We start from the raw sequence: 18,715 nt of genomic DNA, 5'->3' as shown, positions 1-18,715 counted from the left end.
TACAACTCCTTGTTCCATGAATATCACATTAGCTTAACAAAAACTGCTATTCTGAGCCCTGACTATCTTACCACAATACTGCTTGAGTTGTTTTTGTAACTGCCTTATTAATTGAACCAGACAATCAAAATGTAACTGGTAGCTGGGATCCATGCCGGTCCCACATGGTAGGAATTCTGTTGTGTAAGAATCAATCTGAAAACACTTGATTTGAGGTATTTCTATACTGAAAATAAAGTAGCCTGCATGGCTAAAAAGAAATATAAAGAATACATTGTTTCTGCAGTTATTTATTTCTTTGCACAAGTATGGAAGAATGATTTATACCATTTATCATAACATGCAATGTGTGCATTTGTTTGGAAGGTGGGACTGATATGAAAATAGGTATCTCAGATATAAGGGGGGATTTTGGGATTTTTATTTTGTATGTGGACACAGTATGTGAATGAATGATGTTAGTGGGCTTTTTCCAGTTGAAATCCATCATCCCCTACTGAAGACATGACCTAAGTCTTCCACACAGGGAGTGTGGATTTCAAATGGACTTACCTGAATGGGTGACTAAATTTAAAATCCACACCCCCTGTGTGGGATATTAAAGTCATGTCTTTCAAAGGGGGTGTATGGATTTCAAATTGACTAGCCCAAGATATCCCAACCACAAGCCCCTCATCATGAAGCATTATTTTCATATGAAACAACTGTCAGACTAAGGAACTGTATACTACAGTGCTGGGAAAATTAACTACATTTGATACATCAAAATTATATGATGTCACACTTCCCCATCAGATTTCACACCACCAAATAGAAATTATGGTAGAGTGCACTTAATATTACTGCCCGTTTCAATTCTTGGAATAAAACATTACACAAATAAATTAATATGAGCAGATATTGGCATGATTTTGGCTAAATTTGGATTTCTCATGATTACTAATGTTAAATCCTGCAAGTGTACCACAGATGTGAGAGATTGAGTAACTTTTCAGGGCTGCTTTCAACCTTCATAACTCTTGTTTAGAACTGAGTTGCTCCTGTGAAGAAAAAATTATATTTTCTGAAAGCGACTTTAAGTACACATCGGTATGGGACTAGCAATGGCCTATTTCAGTTGAAATCCATACAACTTCTATTGAAGACATGACCTTAATCTCCCACACAGGGGGTGCGGATTTCAAATATGTTTACCTGAATGGGTGACTCCATTTGAAATCTACACCCCCTGATGTGTGGGAGATTAAGGTAATATCTTCCATAAGTGTATAGATTTCAACTGGAATATCCCATTTGGTGGTGTGTTATCATCAGAGTCTGAATTGCACCCATATGATCAAATGTCATTTTTGAAATTGCTCTAATGGAGTGATAAGTCAATTCTTATGCAATTCTTAGCTCAACATCACCATTATTAAAATTGATGCAAATTGATAACACTGCTCAGCATTCATTCTTCAACTTTCTGGGTTGACAACTGAGAAACTTATGTGTTAAAAACGTGTTGGACTTTTCCACCCAATTCTGGTGATCTGAGACTGCGCAGTTGTGTCCAAATTGACCTTTTGACCGTGTTTGTTATTGAACACGTACTTTTAGAACTTCAGAGTGCGATCTTTTCACAACAGCGCGGTACAATGAAGCACTACACAGGCGCCAATTGTCAAAAGTCATGCAAGAATATTTTCCTGAGTCCGACACGACTTAGGAACGTTTTCAGTCGCCACTACAAGCATAACACCAATACATGCGAAGTGAAGACAACTTAAAGATTTAGTGTAGTTAATTATTACTATGCAAAACTGAAATCCTTTGGGAGGCTCTCTGCTTCCCTCAATGCCTCCTCTTTATCTTGGAAGTAATTCCTAAACCAGTCTATATGCTCCTTTTTCTGCTGCACAGTGAAGTATGCATTCTTGGACAGAGCAATGATAACAAGCTCCATGAAGTCACGGACGGGTCCGGTTTTTGGGAAATCCTCTATGAGGTCATCTAGTAGCACATGTTCATGGAAACCAACGGCTTGCTCCTCTTCAAGACCTGTAATGGGAAAAGTGAGATACTGTACGTTGAATAAGGGGCAACATTAATATGTTTGCTTTCCACTTTTATTTTACTATAATTGGGTTAAAGCAGGCCTTCACCAACTTTTTTCTTGTGACTCAAATTTCATGAGAAAAACGTAGCGTGACCAACAGGATAATACAAATGTTGTTACTTACTGAAACGAATGTGTTATGTGTCTCAGTGGGGGCGGGGGCAAGGTGACTTTCAGGAGGGGGTGAAATTTGACAAAATGTTCAAATATTGTCAAAAAAAAATGGGGGGACTAAATGAAATTCTGTGATGACAAAATGTGGAATTTTTTTCGTCCTTCTGGAAGTTATCAATTTGCATAATTATGTTGTTTCATTGACCTTCATAAAAGTGCTTAATGTTACACATATCTGTCATTTCAAATCCGGTTGTCCACCGTGCATGTCAGTCTATGGATTTGATTGGCTGGCATCAAATATTGGTTGTCTCAGGCAGCTGAGCCCTGTTATAGTTTGACCAGTTAGTAATCGACGGGAATTGTTAGACTTTTACCATTAAGCCGAAAAAGTAGACCCATGTTAAGAGTGATTATATAGTTGACATATCTGGTCTTATGTGTGTGTTAAAGAAAATATACAATGCACAGGACTTGAATGGACTTGAATGAATAAATTGTGATGCTTCTGGCGAGACAATTCTTAAAATAAAATATATAGATATTAATCCGCAATGTCATAAGGCCCGCCGATTATTGTGTATTTAGTACATAAACCCAAGTGTTGGATAGCTTTACTCTATCATCTCAACATACCTTGTTCATTATCAATGGGATATTTCCATAGTCTGCCCTCTCTTGTCATATCAATCATCTCATCAAAACCATGTCGCATCTGCATCTTACGGAGTTGGTTTAATTCATTCTCCTCCTCCTGCTCCCAGATACTTTTGATTTCAAGCTCAGCATCAATTGTAACTTCAGAATCTGCAAAGTTGGGGCCATATCAAAAAGTCACATTATAAGGCTAAAAAACAAGTTTGTTTCCATTAGGTGAGCTAATTTTAAACTAAAATGTGTTTCAATTTTTGTTATATTTAGAGTCAGGATTTATGGTAACATTTCATTTCATTTCATTCTGGAGATAGCGACTACAAATTTTCTACAAGAACTACGATCCATAGCTAGTGAGGCATATCACTTGGTTGTTAATGGTTGTTGCCTGGTATCCCCCAACAGCTTCTCATCACCCTGGCTGCTACGATAATTGCCTAAGTCATTTTTTTGCCATTTTGAGAACAAAGTACAAAATATGGTTGAAGCATGCATCAGTTATGTGATCACCCTAATTATTTCTGGTTATTCACTCTAATTTGTCTTGTCATCATTTATTCTTGTGCAAAGATTGGTGATTAAATCTGTTTAAATGCATGCTTGAACCTTATTTTGTTCTTGTGTTTTCAAAATTACAAAAAATGGCAATTATCATAGCAAGCTGATATTCTGTATATAACCCCGTCCTTTGTCACCCTGGTCTCCCTTTGCCATGTGATGGAACATAAAGAATAACTGGAGTGAGTATTTCAAATGGAAGTTACTCAGTTATTATATTCAAAACCCATACTCCCTCTGTGGAAGACTTTAGCTAAATCTTCCACAGAGGGAGTCTGACTTTCAACTGGAATAGTCTAATACTGATTCACCCAACTATCTTACCTGATAAATGAGTGAATGTTCTTAGTCATCCAGTAGTTTCAAACAGAGTTTTGGAATTAAATCTAATACTAGAACTTACTTACAGCGGGTCAATTGCCTGATGAAGTCTGGTGGTTCTAGACGCAACGTCGCAATAGTTGCAAAAAGTAAGTTCCAGTATTAGATTTAATTCCAAAACCCTATCTTACCTGGTGTTGTGCTTGGCTTGAAGATTCCTAGTCTTTCTTTTGTTAATCTACGACCAACAAATCTGGAAAACAAAACAAACAGAATTATTAAAACATGCAAGAAATACTGCCACTTTTAACAAAGGCACATTTGCCAACTTTTTCAGTTCAGGTTTATTTTATTCAGACCTCTAACCATGACGAAATACTTTAAACGGTCTTGAGCTATATCTGTTTTGGAGATATTTTCAAAAAGTAAGAATGAACAGTTTACCAACCCAAAGTGTTACAATTAAACATGACAACAAATAAACCGGCACACAACCCAACTTGAAAAAGGGAAAGTGCTGGCATGGGAATCGAACCCACAACCTGTTCCTAGACGGACGCCTTATCCATTAGATATTTTCACTCAAACACCTGCAACACTGTTTGGAGCCATTCACTGAGAATGACCCATACGCTAATAAGGCTTGTATAAAGTTTGCATTACAACAGAGAGGAATTGGGTTTACACTGCCTATAACCGAGGCTGTGTCATTGGGTTATTCCAGTTGAAATCCATACACCCCCAATGGTAGACATAACCTGAAACTCCCACACAGGTGGTGTACATTTCAAATAGAGTCACCCATTCAGGTAACCCCATTTGAAATTCACACTACCTGCCATAGGGAGTGTATGGATCAACTGGAATAGCCCATTTCATTTTTCATGAGCAAAACAGCAGATTAAGGTATATTGCTGATAGCGATCTATATGCAAATGTGATGCATGCTGGGAATGAAAAGGGCTCAAAAGCTATTGAATTTGACACCCGCAACGACAGATTTAAGCCCTTTTCATTCCAAGCATGCATCATGTTCGCTATCAGCAATATACCTTACCACATATTTTACTGAACTAAAAAGAAAAAAGTAAATTGCATGGAAATCAATCAAATTGCACTGATCAAATGGCATTGACCAAATCAAATGAGAAAGTCTAATTTTGCAACACCACAAAAGTTGTTGGACTTGTATAACAACTAACTTGATGAGTGTTTTCACCTTTAGTTAGCTTCAAATCTACTGTTTTTTATTGCTAGATGGTATTTGTGCCACACTAAGGTCTTATTGTTGGGCTCTAATGAATATTGCTTATGGTTTTAAGTTCTTACAGTCGGGATACGTCCTACCGGAAGTAAGGATCTACCAGCATCATTCTGATGATGCCTATCGACCATGATAGGCGAAACCGTCAAGTGAGGAAAATATTTTGGTTTTGTACATAATAAAATTATTTTACTGTATATCTACAAACCTGATGAATCTATTCAGTGGGTTAAGTTCATGTTTGTTATTGCTTGTTTTCATATATCTGTTGTTGTTTGGTTTCATTACTTGTTGCTTGAGCTCTTCTTGCGCCATGAGTGTTTTTTGTGGATTTGTATGTGGTAGAAATGTACATTATTATTATTTTTCCCATTCCTTTTCACCCATACTTCCCCACCCCCATGTTTTATTTGTCCGAGCTCTCTAAACTTTATTTCACTTCTACTTTGGTAGTGTTTTGCTTGTTGCAACATTGAATCATATGTGCTTTTGGGTGCTAATCTCACAAAGCATATACATATGTACAAGAGCTGTTTTAACCCCATGAGAACTACCTGCCGATTGGCCAAAATGAATATTGTATCACATTTTGAACCAATCAAGGAGGGTATTAATAAGGTCATCTGCAAATGCAAGTTTGACCATAAATACTGTAAAACACTTTAATTTTGCAGCAACTCAAAATAGTCAGTGTCACTATTTTCTATGCATTGAATGTATCAACACAAGCAAATCAATACCCAGCAAGTTGTACGTGAAAGTAAGGATTTTGGAATTTATATGATCCTTGTTATGATAACGATGTATTTTAATGATGTTAAAAGGTAAATGTTTAACAAATAAAAATTTATGACATAATATTACGATATTATAGTTAAATTTAGTAATATTCAAGATTTAATTTGTTGAGTTAGGGTTGTCGAATTTGGCACCAGTTACAAGCGTATTTTGACAAATGTAATTTCGCGGCAATTTAATTTCGCGAAATCTGAGGTGCTCGCGAAATTAAATTGTTTTTACAGTAGTTTAAAGCCTAGTCATAATTGGCAATTGAAATGGGCATTTCAAGTTATCAACCAATCAGAAATGCTGTTAAATGACCAGTAGTTTCCAGCGAATTAAAAGTCCTGACATCACAACCAAACTCAAGGTAAAACAAAGTACCGGTCAAACTGCTTTCAGCTTCTGAAATCTACTCACAGTTTTCTATCACTAGTTTGTATTCGTTCCACACCAAGCCGTTGTCGTTGGGCTCTTTCCATGCCTCTTCTTGTATCCATGTCCCGTCGTTTTCCCCCTTCCATGTCTCTCTGTTGACCTCTTCGTAACCTTTCATAAGGCTCCTTTGATACCATGCTTTCTAAGAGTGAGCTACATAAATTAAAATGAAAAAGAGATACAATTTTAGTTTGATACAAGTCACAATTTTTCATTCCCTGCCCATATGCCCATTGACAAGAGAAAATATCTTGCCTTTCCCAGAATCTTTTGCGACATGATACATAACCTCATTTTATCAAATGACACTCTTGCTACTTTGTACGAAGACCATCAATGTTATATTTGTTTTCAAGTTGAGAATAGACTGGCTAAACATGGGTGTATAGTCATGAAGTAAATATGATTAGCAAGAACTGGATGTGCTCTGTTCACTGAGGTACAATTTGTCACTAGCGACCCATGTTCAACTGGATTACAAATCGGTACATAACATTGAAATGGAAACAATGCATTGTGGTAACTGTAAAATATCTTTTCTGCACCTTCACATAATAAGGCTAAAATGAGGCCTTTTGCATCATAAGGACATAAAGCATACATGCATTTTGTGGCACAAGAAATCATTTGAATAAGTTGGCTATTCAAGTTAAGTACATATAGACACCCCCTATGGAACACATGACCTTAACATTCCACACAGGGAGTGTGAATCTCAAATGGGGTTACCTGAATGGGTGACTACATTTGAAATCTACATGAATTCTTTTGAATCATTGAGCTATTCCAGTTGAAATCCATACACCCACTGTGGAATACATGACCTAAATCTCCCAAACAGGGGGTTTGAAATTTGAAATTCACACTCCCTGTGTGGAAGATGAAGGTCATGTCATCCATAGAGGGTGTATGGATTGCAACTGAATAGCCCATTGCAGATAATCTGTAAAAATTCAGGGAACAAAATAGCATTTTACCTTACAGAGCCTGCATCGTTTCCTTCCCTTGTCTTCATTTCATTCACTTCTTCTGTTTCTTCTTGAACGTTTCCTACCTTCAAACCTGTCAGCAAGGAACTGTGAACAATATGTTGAAAATCATTATAGACGAATCCGACGAGCCAAGTGATGGTCAGGATTAAGTCATCCATAGCTGGGGGCCATCCATGCCAAACTAGCTTAGTTCGTTTGGATTGCGATCCAAGACACCCACTATCGCGAGCGCATCGGAGCGTGTAGCACTTGCGCCGCGTCATGGGAGCGGTAAACGATGCATGCATGTGATACTGGCGTCGCGTAAAATGGATGGAAGGCCCCCAGCTATGGCCGCCAGTGAGGTGTAGGAATGTGTCAATTCGGATTTGTGTATACTGCCATACATTATGTATATCTGAGTATAAATTATTATACTGCCGTGCATTGCTGCAGATTATTTACAGCATAAGTGAAGGTAGTCATAAATGTCCACATGACACTTTTCAATAAATCCTGGCAACCTGGCCATTTTGAATTTCAAATTACGTTTTTTGCGTTCTTAAAATAAAAGCGCATTGATTTATAGTGCACTTCGAACAAGCACATTGCCCAGACGTTGATCCACAAGCCTCAGCACACTTTACAGGATGGAGCCCCATATCATTCCATAAACCATTAAACATAAGTCTGAGCCTGATGCATAAGCAGTTCAACTTATTGTTTTCTCGCCCCTTACCTGACAGCTTCTGTGTCTCCTCGTTCCCCAGCAGCTTTAGCCTCTTCGTATCGTCTCAGCTGTTTCACCAGATCAGACTCAGTCTTGTCTGCATCTGGGAAGGATTTGGACACAGTCTTGGCAGCCTGACTCATGGCATTCTTAAGAGCTTCTGCTGTCTTGAACTTGCTACATGTTCAGAAATGAAAAAATAATTGACAACATCATATGCTTGATTGTGGAGTACTTGTGGGAAACACTTGTTGCTTTGAAATGTCCATGTTGTGTCCAATTTAAAAAACAAATACCACAACTCTTATTTTTTCAGAATTCATGGTCAGTCAGAAAAGGGTAATACACACTTCTAGGAACTACGCCGACATTAAAACATTTCTTTAAACACTCTGCTAATTCTGATTGTGTAGATTATTTTAATTTTACCTTGTTTCTTGGATACTGCTTCTAGCATCAATGCGTTCCTTCTTCCTTGCACCAGCAGGGGTCTTGGATACCTTCATACCAGCCAATGTGTCAAACAGATTCTTGGCCGTGTCAGATTCTGCCACATCTGGAGTGTCTTTGTCCGTTTTCTGTTCTGGTAATTTGCCATCTTCTTTACTGGATTTGGTGGTTCTTAAGCAAGCCGATGTCTGGATGGTCCTTGAGACAGCTCGATAGCGAATCCTGAAAAGAAATGAATCCACACTGGTGACATTAAGTGTTTTTTGTGGAACTCTAATATCTAGTAAGGGTCTAACCATCATAATCCGTTTTTTTTAATTCATTATATCACACGGACTAGAACTTGTACGGTAAATCAATATTTTGCTGAGACAGACTTACTGGAACTATCCCACAATCCTCACCAGTGCCCCATATTTCCTACGATGGGGGAGGGAGTAACTGAATAGTGCTGTACTTGAATAGTACATAATAGGCAGAATCAATGTTTAGTTGTCCGCCATCTTTTCCATATTTTGGACAGTGTCAATGACCTCTGGCTATAGTCTGTCCACATAGAAGTACAAAGTAAATAGACCTCGGAAACTGGAGGTATGAGAATAAATATTTCAGTGCAATGCTTCTTTGGCGCGCCAACTGCTGCGCGTTTTGTGCACCACGCTCTTTACGCGTCGCGTCGCGCTAGCGTGTGACGCAAAGCATCGACCACCGATGCCACAAATTTGGTTTGTACTTGAATGTGATGTGAACTCTTGTTGGGTCAGAGCAGATTTTGGGCCCAACCAACTAAAAACATCTCTGTGATAAATTAATAATCTGGAACAGATTACCACAACCAGAGCCTATAGTATGATATATTTAGGCAATTCCACAGTAACGGAATTACAATTCAGAGACATTTTTGGCCATAATGTAACATGCTATAGATAAGTCTTAAGACCTAACTGATTGTACAAAGTTTTATCTGGTTAGGTGATACCCCTGCTATCATATTAAAATGAAAATTTGGAAACTTTCTGCATGTGGAATGATCAGTGTTGGAATTTAGGAAAAATAAATGGTTGTCCCACGGACAACCAGATTACAATTTCTGGTTGTCCTTCAAAGTTTTTGGTTGTCCGTAGGCCTACAGCTCAACTTACCGTACTTTTCCTAACCAGACAGTCCATGCCAAAATTGTTACTACACCTTTACATTTCATCGAATCTCTTTTTGATGTCTGTCATTTTGAACATCACACTTGAAAGATGTATGCTATGTAGAAACTTTATTTTGCAATTTCATAATTTGCATATTATTAGCATATTTGCAAGAAAAACATGAAAATCAATAAATACCTATATTTTTCACAATTTCAATATTTTATTGTAAATTAAGCATGTAGGCCGTTTGTTATGACTTGATGAATGAAGCTGTTAAACAGATTTTGATATTTTTGCTTATTTTTCCTTTTTTGCCCCAAAATGTGTAAAAATCACATTTTTTGGATGACCTATATTTTCTTTGAATATTTATCAAATTTATTAATTTAGGTATAATACAGTGCAGAAAAAGATGTCAAAAAAATCTGTTAAAACAGATTTCCAATAAATTGTTCCATTTTCCATTTTGGGTTAAATACTCAATTTTCATGCATGGGATATTTGAAACATAAAATGAAAACATGTCCATTGCACTTTTTCCTTGAGATGTACTATAATATCAAGGTTACGGATATATTATAATCCCGTCTTTTCTTCACTGATCCATCAGATACCTATTGTTATGAATGATCAATGAAAAGGTTCAGAACTGGGCTACTAATGGTCTGTCAAGTATCTATAGTTATTTTCATGACTGTGTCAACTCAAAAATCATTCAAGGTCGAATGTAGGAAAAGTATGATCAGTTGAGCTGTACAAATGTGACTTTTGGCTAGATTTATGGTTGTCCGGCGGACAACCGAATCAGTATTTTTGGTTGTCCGGTGACTTTTTTAGTTGTCCCGGGCAACCGGACAACCAAAATTTCGAACGCTGGGAATGATCCAAGACTTAAAGAATGTTGGTAGGTTTTGGTAACGGAATTACGTCAGAAAATTGGGTTTTATTTTGGCTTAACTTTCAATAGAATTTCTAAGAAATCTATAACACATTAACCTCAGGTTGATTCTGGTCTTTATTACCTATGGCAGGAATTTATTGTGTTATATTCTCACGGATACTCCATACTCAATCGTTTTTCCAAACAGGTCGCGGTAACAGAATTACACAAAAATGGTTACGGAATTACTTCTGAAAATTTCCTGGATAAATGTTGTTTCTTTAAAAATATCAGATTATTTTAAATGGTTATGTTAACACTTCACATGTTCCGACATTTAATATCAATCATAATAATGTTACTTATCATTAATACAGGGGGTGAAAATAAAGCATCAAAACATGTATGTTTGCATTTTCAAACACAACATTTTGGGCAGAAAAATATGTTTTTTGAAAAAAAATCAGTAGTAATATAACTGCAATTATACCCATCATATTAAAGATATTTTTCTACTCTATCATTTGATACCAAATTTGTAATTGTGGCACCAGTGTTTTTGGAGATATTAACAATATTCACCATTTGGAATTTGCTCTCTCTCATATAGAACTGCCCATTTGTATGAATGAAATCACCCCCTTCTAAAGGGTCATGCGCAGGGTTTACTTTAACGCACAAAACACGCGTATTTACGCGTTCAGACACTTTGCGGATCACTTCAAATCCAAAGTCCCATGAAAACATACGCGTTCAAATATTGCAAGATTTGAATAGAGAAACACCCGATATTGTGCATTTATTCTCGGCTTTTGGCATTTACATGTAGGACCTACCCGTCACATTTTGTCAGCATTTTAGTCCTTGCCCTATAATATACATATCTTACTTGTCACCTATGTGCTATAATTTTTGAGAAAAATGCAAAAATAGGCACAAAATTGGCCAGGGGTGTAGTACCCCCTTAAATAAAATTAAATTAATCTACAAAAATCTTGCACGCAGACCCACCAAAACAAGCATCATAGATTCATATTTTGGCGATCTAGACTTTCAGGCCACCGTTGCTATTAGGACTTCTTTTTTTGGCTTTTATCTAACACACGTGTCGCGTCACGTCACGTCGCGTCACGTCACGTCGCGTCACGTCACGTCGCGTCACGTTGAAATGTTATCAAAAGTTCATAATAAATTATTAACTCCACAATTACCCTTATCTCCCCACGTGATAAATAGTCCGTGAAATAGTCCATGGAATTCCAGCTTTTCATCAATGCCGCAAAGCACAGCAAAGCTTCAATGAATAAAATAATCGGGATTGCTGGAACTACTTTTAAACCACAGCCCGTATCCTAGTTTAGTGTAGCCTCTTTTTGCAGGCGGTGCGTTTTCGCTTTTCTCAAACTATGAGTGTGATAAAACACGAGTAGCCTGCGACGGAGGCTACGTACAGTCGCACACCACTAAATAATGCTCCCACTGAAACACACGTGAAAATGGCCTATCAAAACAAAATAAGCTACCTCATTCGCGTGTTTCAGACTTATAAAACACGTTAGCCATTTTTGCAGAATCTGTGAGGTATATGATGCGGTATTATTTGGTCTTCTTTGATGGCGGTGTAAATAGCTGGTCATATAATTCGCAGTAGGGGCTATTTGCTCTCGTCTCGGTTGTCTTTTGCTCCCTTTTTGCATTTGGCAACAAATGTTGCCAAAATGCCAAATGCTTTCTTTCACCCGCATTTCTTTCTTCTGGCAACATTTCAAATCGCTATAACATCCACATACTAAGTTGGATTTTAACCAAACTTGGTCAGAATGACCACTGACCACTCCCATTTATGGTTTGTACCCCAATTTGACCTTTGACATTGATTATATAGTTGAAAATGTGATTTTTTTCACACAAAAATACTAAGGCTTCTAGACGATTAAGCTGATTTCCACCAAAATATTTTAGAAGTATCCCCTTCTCATGCTTCATATAGGATGTACACAAATAAGGGGTCAAAGGTCATTTTTCTTCTTTCTGGCAACATTTCAAAATGAGTCTAGCACCCGTATACTACATCGGATTTTGACCAGGCTTGGTCACAATAATCACTGACCACCCCATTAATGTTGTGTGACCATGACCCTAATTTGACCTTTGACCTACTCATCGTGGTTTAAAGCTGGTAGGACCTACATTTGTATAGGCCAAGTAAAATTAATAAGGAATATTTTTTCATACAAATACAAGTAAATATTTTGCCATAGAAAAAAGTCATTTTTTAAATAAATGATCGTGTCTGGAAATTCATGGAAGGTAAAATCGCGAATCTGTTTGCCCTTTTACGTGCATTTCGATGGGGCTTATTTGGTGGTGTGCGGCCGTCAGCAATCGCCCCGCCGATAACCATTTCACTGTGGGCCTGGGATAATGACGGGTTCGGCGGAAACACCCCGGGAAAAACTAAACGAAATCGTGAACTGAATCCGTATGACTTGTTTGTAACTTTTAAGAAGATATCAACGTGACGTGACGCGACGCGACGTGACGTGGCGTGACGCGACGCGTGTGTTAGACAAAAGCCCTTTTTTTTAACTTTTGCATCAACATGATCAAGGTTTAGTTTTGCATCATGGTTAAAAAGTTGCAAAAAGTGTGCAGCACCCTCTTGTGTCACCATACCTTATCTTTACAGTGGAGGAGTGGATTTGAGTACAAAATCCTTCAAAGTACTTCCTTTTCTGGCATGTTCCTATGATTTTGGTGTCTAAATATATGTAAATGAGCTCTAAATGTAAATACCTAATTTTGAAAGTTGCATGAAAATTGGACATTGCGTTTTCTTTAAAATGGCAATTTTGGGTCAAAATTGAGCATGAGGGCGCTTTTCATGATTTTTTGCAAGTTTACGTCCATTCTGTTTTTAAGTTAAGGGGGTACTGCACCCCTGGCCAATTTTGTGCCTATTTTTGAAAAATTATAAAAAATTATAGCGCATCGGTGACAATTAAGATATGCATGTTGTAGGGGCAAGGACTAAAACTATTGCTATGAAAATTCAGCAACTCAAGGCAAGTAGTTATTGATTTTTTGATCAAATACTGGTTTCCCCTCATTTTTGACTGCAACTCAACAACTACTGTCTGTGCCGAAATAAAATTTCCAGTGCAGTAGTTGTAGTCCTTGCCCCTGTAATATATCTTACTTGTCACCAATGCGCTCTAATTTTTGAGAAAAATGCAAAAATAGGCACAAAATTGGACAGGGGTGTAGTACCCCCTTAATAGCTATCAAGCCTCAAAATAAGCAGATCTGGAAGGAGCCACACATTTGGAAAAGGCGGCTCCTGGTCCTGTGATTATCTAGTGAACCAGGAGCCATTTTGAAAGACCTAGGAGTCATTTACATTTTAATTGTAGGTATGCTATTGCTAGGTGAATTCAAATTTGCCATCAAACTGCATCATTTTATATATATTAAATTAAAGCTCTTGAGTAAACAAAGCCAAAACTGAAAACCTTTTTTTCATAGCACTTTCCATAGCAAAGTTACATCTTGTCAAAGATTGACTTTCATCAAAAAGATTCAGCTAGCAAAATTCCCCAAAACGGCATTTCGGGGTGTTTCTAGATCTAATAGTCTCATTATGATAGCAGCTTTTTTAATGGAACTGCTATCAAAATCCTCTAAAATTCCATGTGCGATTGTCTTATCACCATAAAAAATCATATATTTGGGTCAAGTGAAGTATAGAAAACATAAATGTAGGTTTCCTTCTTCGGCCAGTTGTTTTAAATTTCTATGTAAATATGCATTGACATTGTCAGCGAATTTGGCTGACTAGCAAATGTGTTAACTAAGGTTTGCCTGGGATACCTATTAATTGTACACATTAAATACAAAACCCGGTTTAACTACCAGGCTCTAATTTTTGTTTAAATGTAGAGTCTGGTTCACTTGATTTTATTGTGGACCTCACCAGGAGCCAAAATGTTATTGGGTAAATGGCTCCTGGGTGCCTGCTTATTTTGAGGCTTGATAGCTATGAAGTCGAACTTATGATGATCCCTAGTTCGGCGATCCTGACTTTTAAAGACCACCCGAGCTATAAGGTACAAATTGCAAATTTATCATTATTAAACTTTCGCAACAAGGTTAAACATGTTTTCAACTGTACAAACATACCTTTTATTCCATCGAACAAGCTTTTTATCATCGGACATCCCATTTATTTTATTTTTATTTAAAAGAAAAGTTGCTGACCTCTGGAAATCAGCAACTCCATTCAATTGCGTGGTGCACTGGCTAACATGAACCTTCACCCATATACATTTTTTTTTTTTAAATCAACGTATAGAAATTTAGATCCCAGACAGTATAGGGTATAGTACATACATGTATGTCAATGATATATGGAATGCTGGACGGTTCGCACCCTTTCAATTTCGGACCTGCACTTTCGCCCCTTTCTATTTTCGCACCGTGCACTTTCGCCCCTTTTTATACCGCTGGTATTGTGCTGCTGTTGATTGATGCACGATCGATTGCTTGAACTCCCGGCTGTGCGGCGTAGTATGTTTATAGTGCTGGACTGCTGGGGCCGTCGGGCATAGTCATGATAAACCCGGGAAGGAAGGAAAGAAAGGATATTTTATAACAAAATAGAGGAACGATTTTTTTTTCTCAGTATATATTACAGGCCAGATATTTTAGCAGCAGGCTTACCCAAAATAATGAAATAATTAGAATTCAATGATAAAAATAGTAATAATAATAAATAGTAATAATAATAATAAATTTATATTTAATTATTAATTATAATATGTATAAAAACAGTGAAAATTTGTTCCAACTGACGACCAAAGGATGGATCCAAAAGGATACAAGTGTCAACAAGCAATGGATAAAATTAAAAACAATGAAAGTATGACACAACATCCAATGGGGAAGTAACACAAAACATATAAACAAAGTTAATTTAATAATATAATATGATGATAATAATAATAATATGATAATAATAATAATAATAATAACAATGTTAATAATATAAACAAAGTTTATTTAATAATATAATATAATGATAATAATAATAAGAAGAAGAATAACAATGATATGAGGATGAATGCAGATTATTTTTATCATATTCATTTATTATAAATTTTTGTCTCTTAGTGAAATATTGTATTAGTCTATGTACATTTTTGCATTATAATTATCTTTTAACAAACTTTTATATTTTATATTTTAGTAATGTTTTAATACCCACACGGACATGTGGAAGATCAATATTGTATTGAACATGTTTTACCGTGTATAAATAAAGTTATTATTATTATTATTATTATTATTATTATTATTATTATTATTATTATTATTATTATTATCCCCTCACTTTTCTCAAAAAAATTGAGATTTTTATACCACTGGAAACCTCTGGCTACATAATGTTTATGTCCAAAAAATAATTCTTGCAGATTTAATTCGTCTAGCAAAAATATCGTCAATTTTGAATTACGTTCTGGTGTACCAGACCGAAATTACAACAGTGGCCTATGGAGCAGTGTAATACACATAGTCATGCATAACTCGCATAATGCAAAATCGGAATCAACTGAAATTTTGGGAATAAGATTTTTTCAAGCATATCTACCATGTCTACTAAAAATGTCATAAAAAGATGATACTAGGATCACGAAATACTCCTTTAAGATAGATGTCATTTATGCGCCGGACCCTATAGCCTGATCATGCAAACGAAAAAAGAAAGAAAGGAAATAAAGAAAGAAAGGGAAAGAAAAAACGAAATCCAAAGAAATTAAGATGAACTGAACAAATCTAATTGATAGAAATAAATTGATTGTTTAAAACTGTTTATTATGTGCAGCAACATCCAAAAACAAAACAGGGTTCAAAAGACAAAGCAGCTTTCTTGATTAAAAAAAAAGAAGAAAAAAGGCACTATAAAAACGAAAAAAAAGGAAAACGAAAAGAAAAATAAAGAAAGAAATTCATCTCCTTTACACGATCTTTATTATCTAAGAAATAGATGCTATATTACATTATTGACATCTTCGAGTTCAAACATCCCGCCTTAAAATTGTCGGCATATTTAGCAGATTAAGATATAAGATGTGCCGTGGTGTTAATAAAGCATCGTCATAATGAGTCCGTGATTGACAGGCCAGTAAACAAAATGAATCATGAACACATAAATGTCAATCATTTACAATGCAGAATTGGATAGCATTTTTTCCACAAATTTGTTTATTTACTTTATGTTATTTATTAAAACCATATTTATACAGGGCTACCTTTCAGATAAATCTGCTATTACAGGGGCTCTGTGTCATAAAAACAATATACATAACAATTTGTAGAATTATACATAGGCCCTATATATGTAAGAATTTTTAAAAACATCAAAATGCATAAACATCAAAAAATCATACATCAAATATATCAAAATTCATTAAAAGTATTTACATTTCTTTGTTTTATACAATTTACGTAACACTTGTAGAAATATATATTAAATTAATTAAGAACACAGACAAAATACATCATTCATTAAAAGACATAAAAGTTAAAACATTTGGTTCCTTATTTACATTTCTCATTAAAACGAACAGAAAACTTTCCTGATTAATAATATTTTACGATCGTACGTCAAGAGGCATATGGCACTTTTTGCGTGTCTGTTTACGGTACCCTACCATTGATTGGACCCACACCATACCCGGCGCTTTCGCGTAAGTCATTCATTACATAATGGGTTGAAGGAGTCACACTTTATACAATCACATGCGGCCGCGTGGCCGGAGACTTGTCAAGCAATCGATCCGCACGGGTGTGTTCTGGGATCGAATATATGCGTGCTACTGCCTAGTCACCGTAGGCTACCATTGCATTGATTGAACCCATGTCACGCCCGGCGCTTTAGCGTGCTAGTGGCAGCTGATACTCGCGGTGAAGAAAGGTGGTGAAAGTCGGCACAGCATTATCGCAAAGCTGCTGCAGGCATTTGTTTTGCTTGTGCGCATTTGTCTTTGAGAAATTTGCTAAATATTTTTTTTTCCATTAGTGTCATGTCAAAGAAGATCAATTCGCAACATAAAGATGGGATAAAATTATAAATTATAAGCCATCATATTTTTGGCAATATCATTATTAGGCCCTATAAATTTTATACTTTATAGGCCATAAATAATTGAATACTAAATTATATAGCCTATTATAAAGTACTAATAAGATAACATAATTCTAATAACAATAATATAATAATAATTATATAATAATAATAATAATAATAATAATAATAATAATAATAATAATAATAATAATAATATAATAAAAATAATTAATAGGCTTAAAATAAAATAAAATAGAAATGAAATAAAATAAAATAGGCCTAAGTAAAACAAAATAACAAATCAAAAACATAATGAATACCAATCTTTAGTCGAAGCACATTTAATATATCGTAATAATATAGGCCTATTAAATTCAATCGAACCGGAGAGTCCATCAACATACTATTTGCTTTTGTACACGCTGGACCCAGTACCGGTACTGCAAACACAGACAATCAACACTCAAAAGTCAACCAATACTATACACATACAACACCCCACTGTACCGCCGGGAGTTGAAGCGATCGATCGTGCATCATCAATCAACAGCAGCACATTACCCGCGGTTTAAAAAGGGGGCGAAAGTGCACGGGTGCGAAATTGAAAGGGGGCGAAAGTGCACGGGTCCGAAATTGAAAGGGTGCGAACCGTCCTGTTTCCGATATATGATGTCCATGCTTCCGAATTCGACGAAGTCTTCCGAATTCAACAGCTCGACACACTTACTACACTGTATCAACTTACTCTTTTTGTAACAGCCGAACCAATAACTGACTTCTAGTTAGGTTATTCATAATAAAGGTCTCTTTGATAAGAATTACAGTCACTGATTAGATTGAAATTACACTATATAACACAAATTTGTGCATCAAAATATCATCTTCATTTACTGTGCGATCGTCGAAGTGAAATCTTGACATGCCGATTCAAATAGTGACGGGCAAATCAATACTAACTCCACAGCCCAGTAAGGCAGTTTACGTGGAAAAACGATTACAAGTTTGCAAAACTCCCAAGAATAAACATGATACGGATGCCGGGGTACGGATGTAAGCTCTCCGGACATCTGTAACCAATACTGCTTTTGATGTGAAATTGTTCTTATTAGAAACATTAATAAATGATCGCATCAAACAATCTATGGCATGCTATTCTCTATTTCAGAAAAATACAGCACTATTTTTTTTG

At 36.1% G+C, this 18,715-nt stretch overlaps 1 protein-coding gene across 1 annotated transcript; it reads right to left on the bottom strand.

The window, feature by feature from the left end:
* Positions 1-1,670: 1,670 nt before the first annotated feature.
* On the bottom strand, positions 1,671-18,458 carry LOC140140959 (small ribosomal subunit protein mS31-like). The gene is made up of 8 exons (XM_072162726.1): positions 18,272-18,458; positions 8,358-8,600; positions 7,938-8,105; positions 7,205-7,303; positions 6,210-6,380; positions 3,937-3,998; positions 2,849-3,019; positions 1,671-2,040 (listed from the first exon to the last, which is right to left on the bottom strand). Exons 1-8 carry the CDS (start codon positions 18,319-18,321, stop codon positions 1,793-1,795), a joined length of 1,212 nt encoding a protein of 403 aa, XP_072018827.1. The 5' UTR covers positions 18,322-18,458; the 3' UTR covers positions 1,671-1,792.
* Between the last annotated feature and the right edge of the window lie 257 nt (positions 18,459-18,715).

This window comes from Amphiura filiformis, chromosome 19 (genome assembly GCF_039555335.1).
Source record: "Amphiura filiformis chromosome 19, Afil_fr2py, whole genome shotgun sequence".
Lineage (NCBI taxonomy): Eukaryota > Metazoa > Echinodermata > Ophiuroidea > Amphilepidida > Amphiuridae > Amphiura > Amphiura filiformis.
Note: the sequence above shows the minus strand (reverse complement) of the source record. Positions and strands in the feature narration are given on the sequence as shown.

Excerpts from the sequence above, each read along its gene's own strand:
- LOC140140959 (XM_072162726.1), bottom strand. The coding sequence starts at position 18,321 with ATGAATAACCTAACTAGAAGTCAGTTATTGGTTCGGCTGTTACAAAAA. Across the intron at positions 8,601-18,271 it reads GTTCGGCTGTTACAAAAAGA|GATTCGCTATCGAGCTGTCT; the intron begins GTAAGTTGATAC and ends ATTTCTTTTCAG. Across the intron at positions 2,041-2,848 it reads TCCCATTGATAATGAACAAG|GTCTTGAAGAGGAGCAAGCC; the intron begins GTATGTTGAGAT and ends TTCCCATTACAG.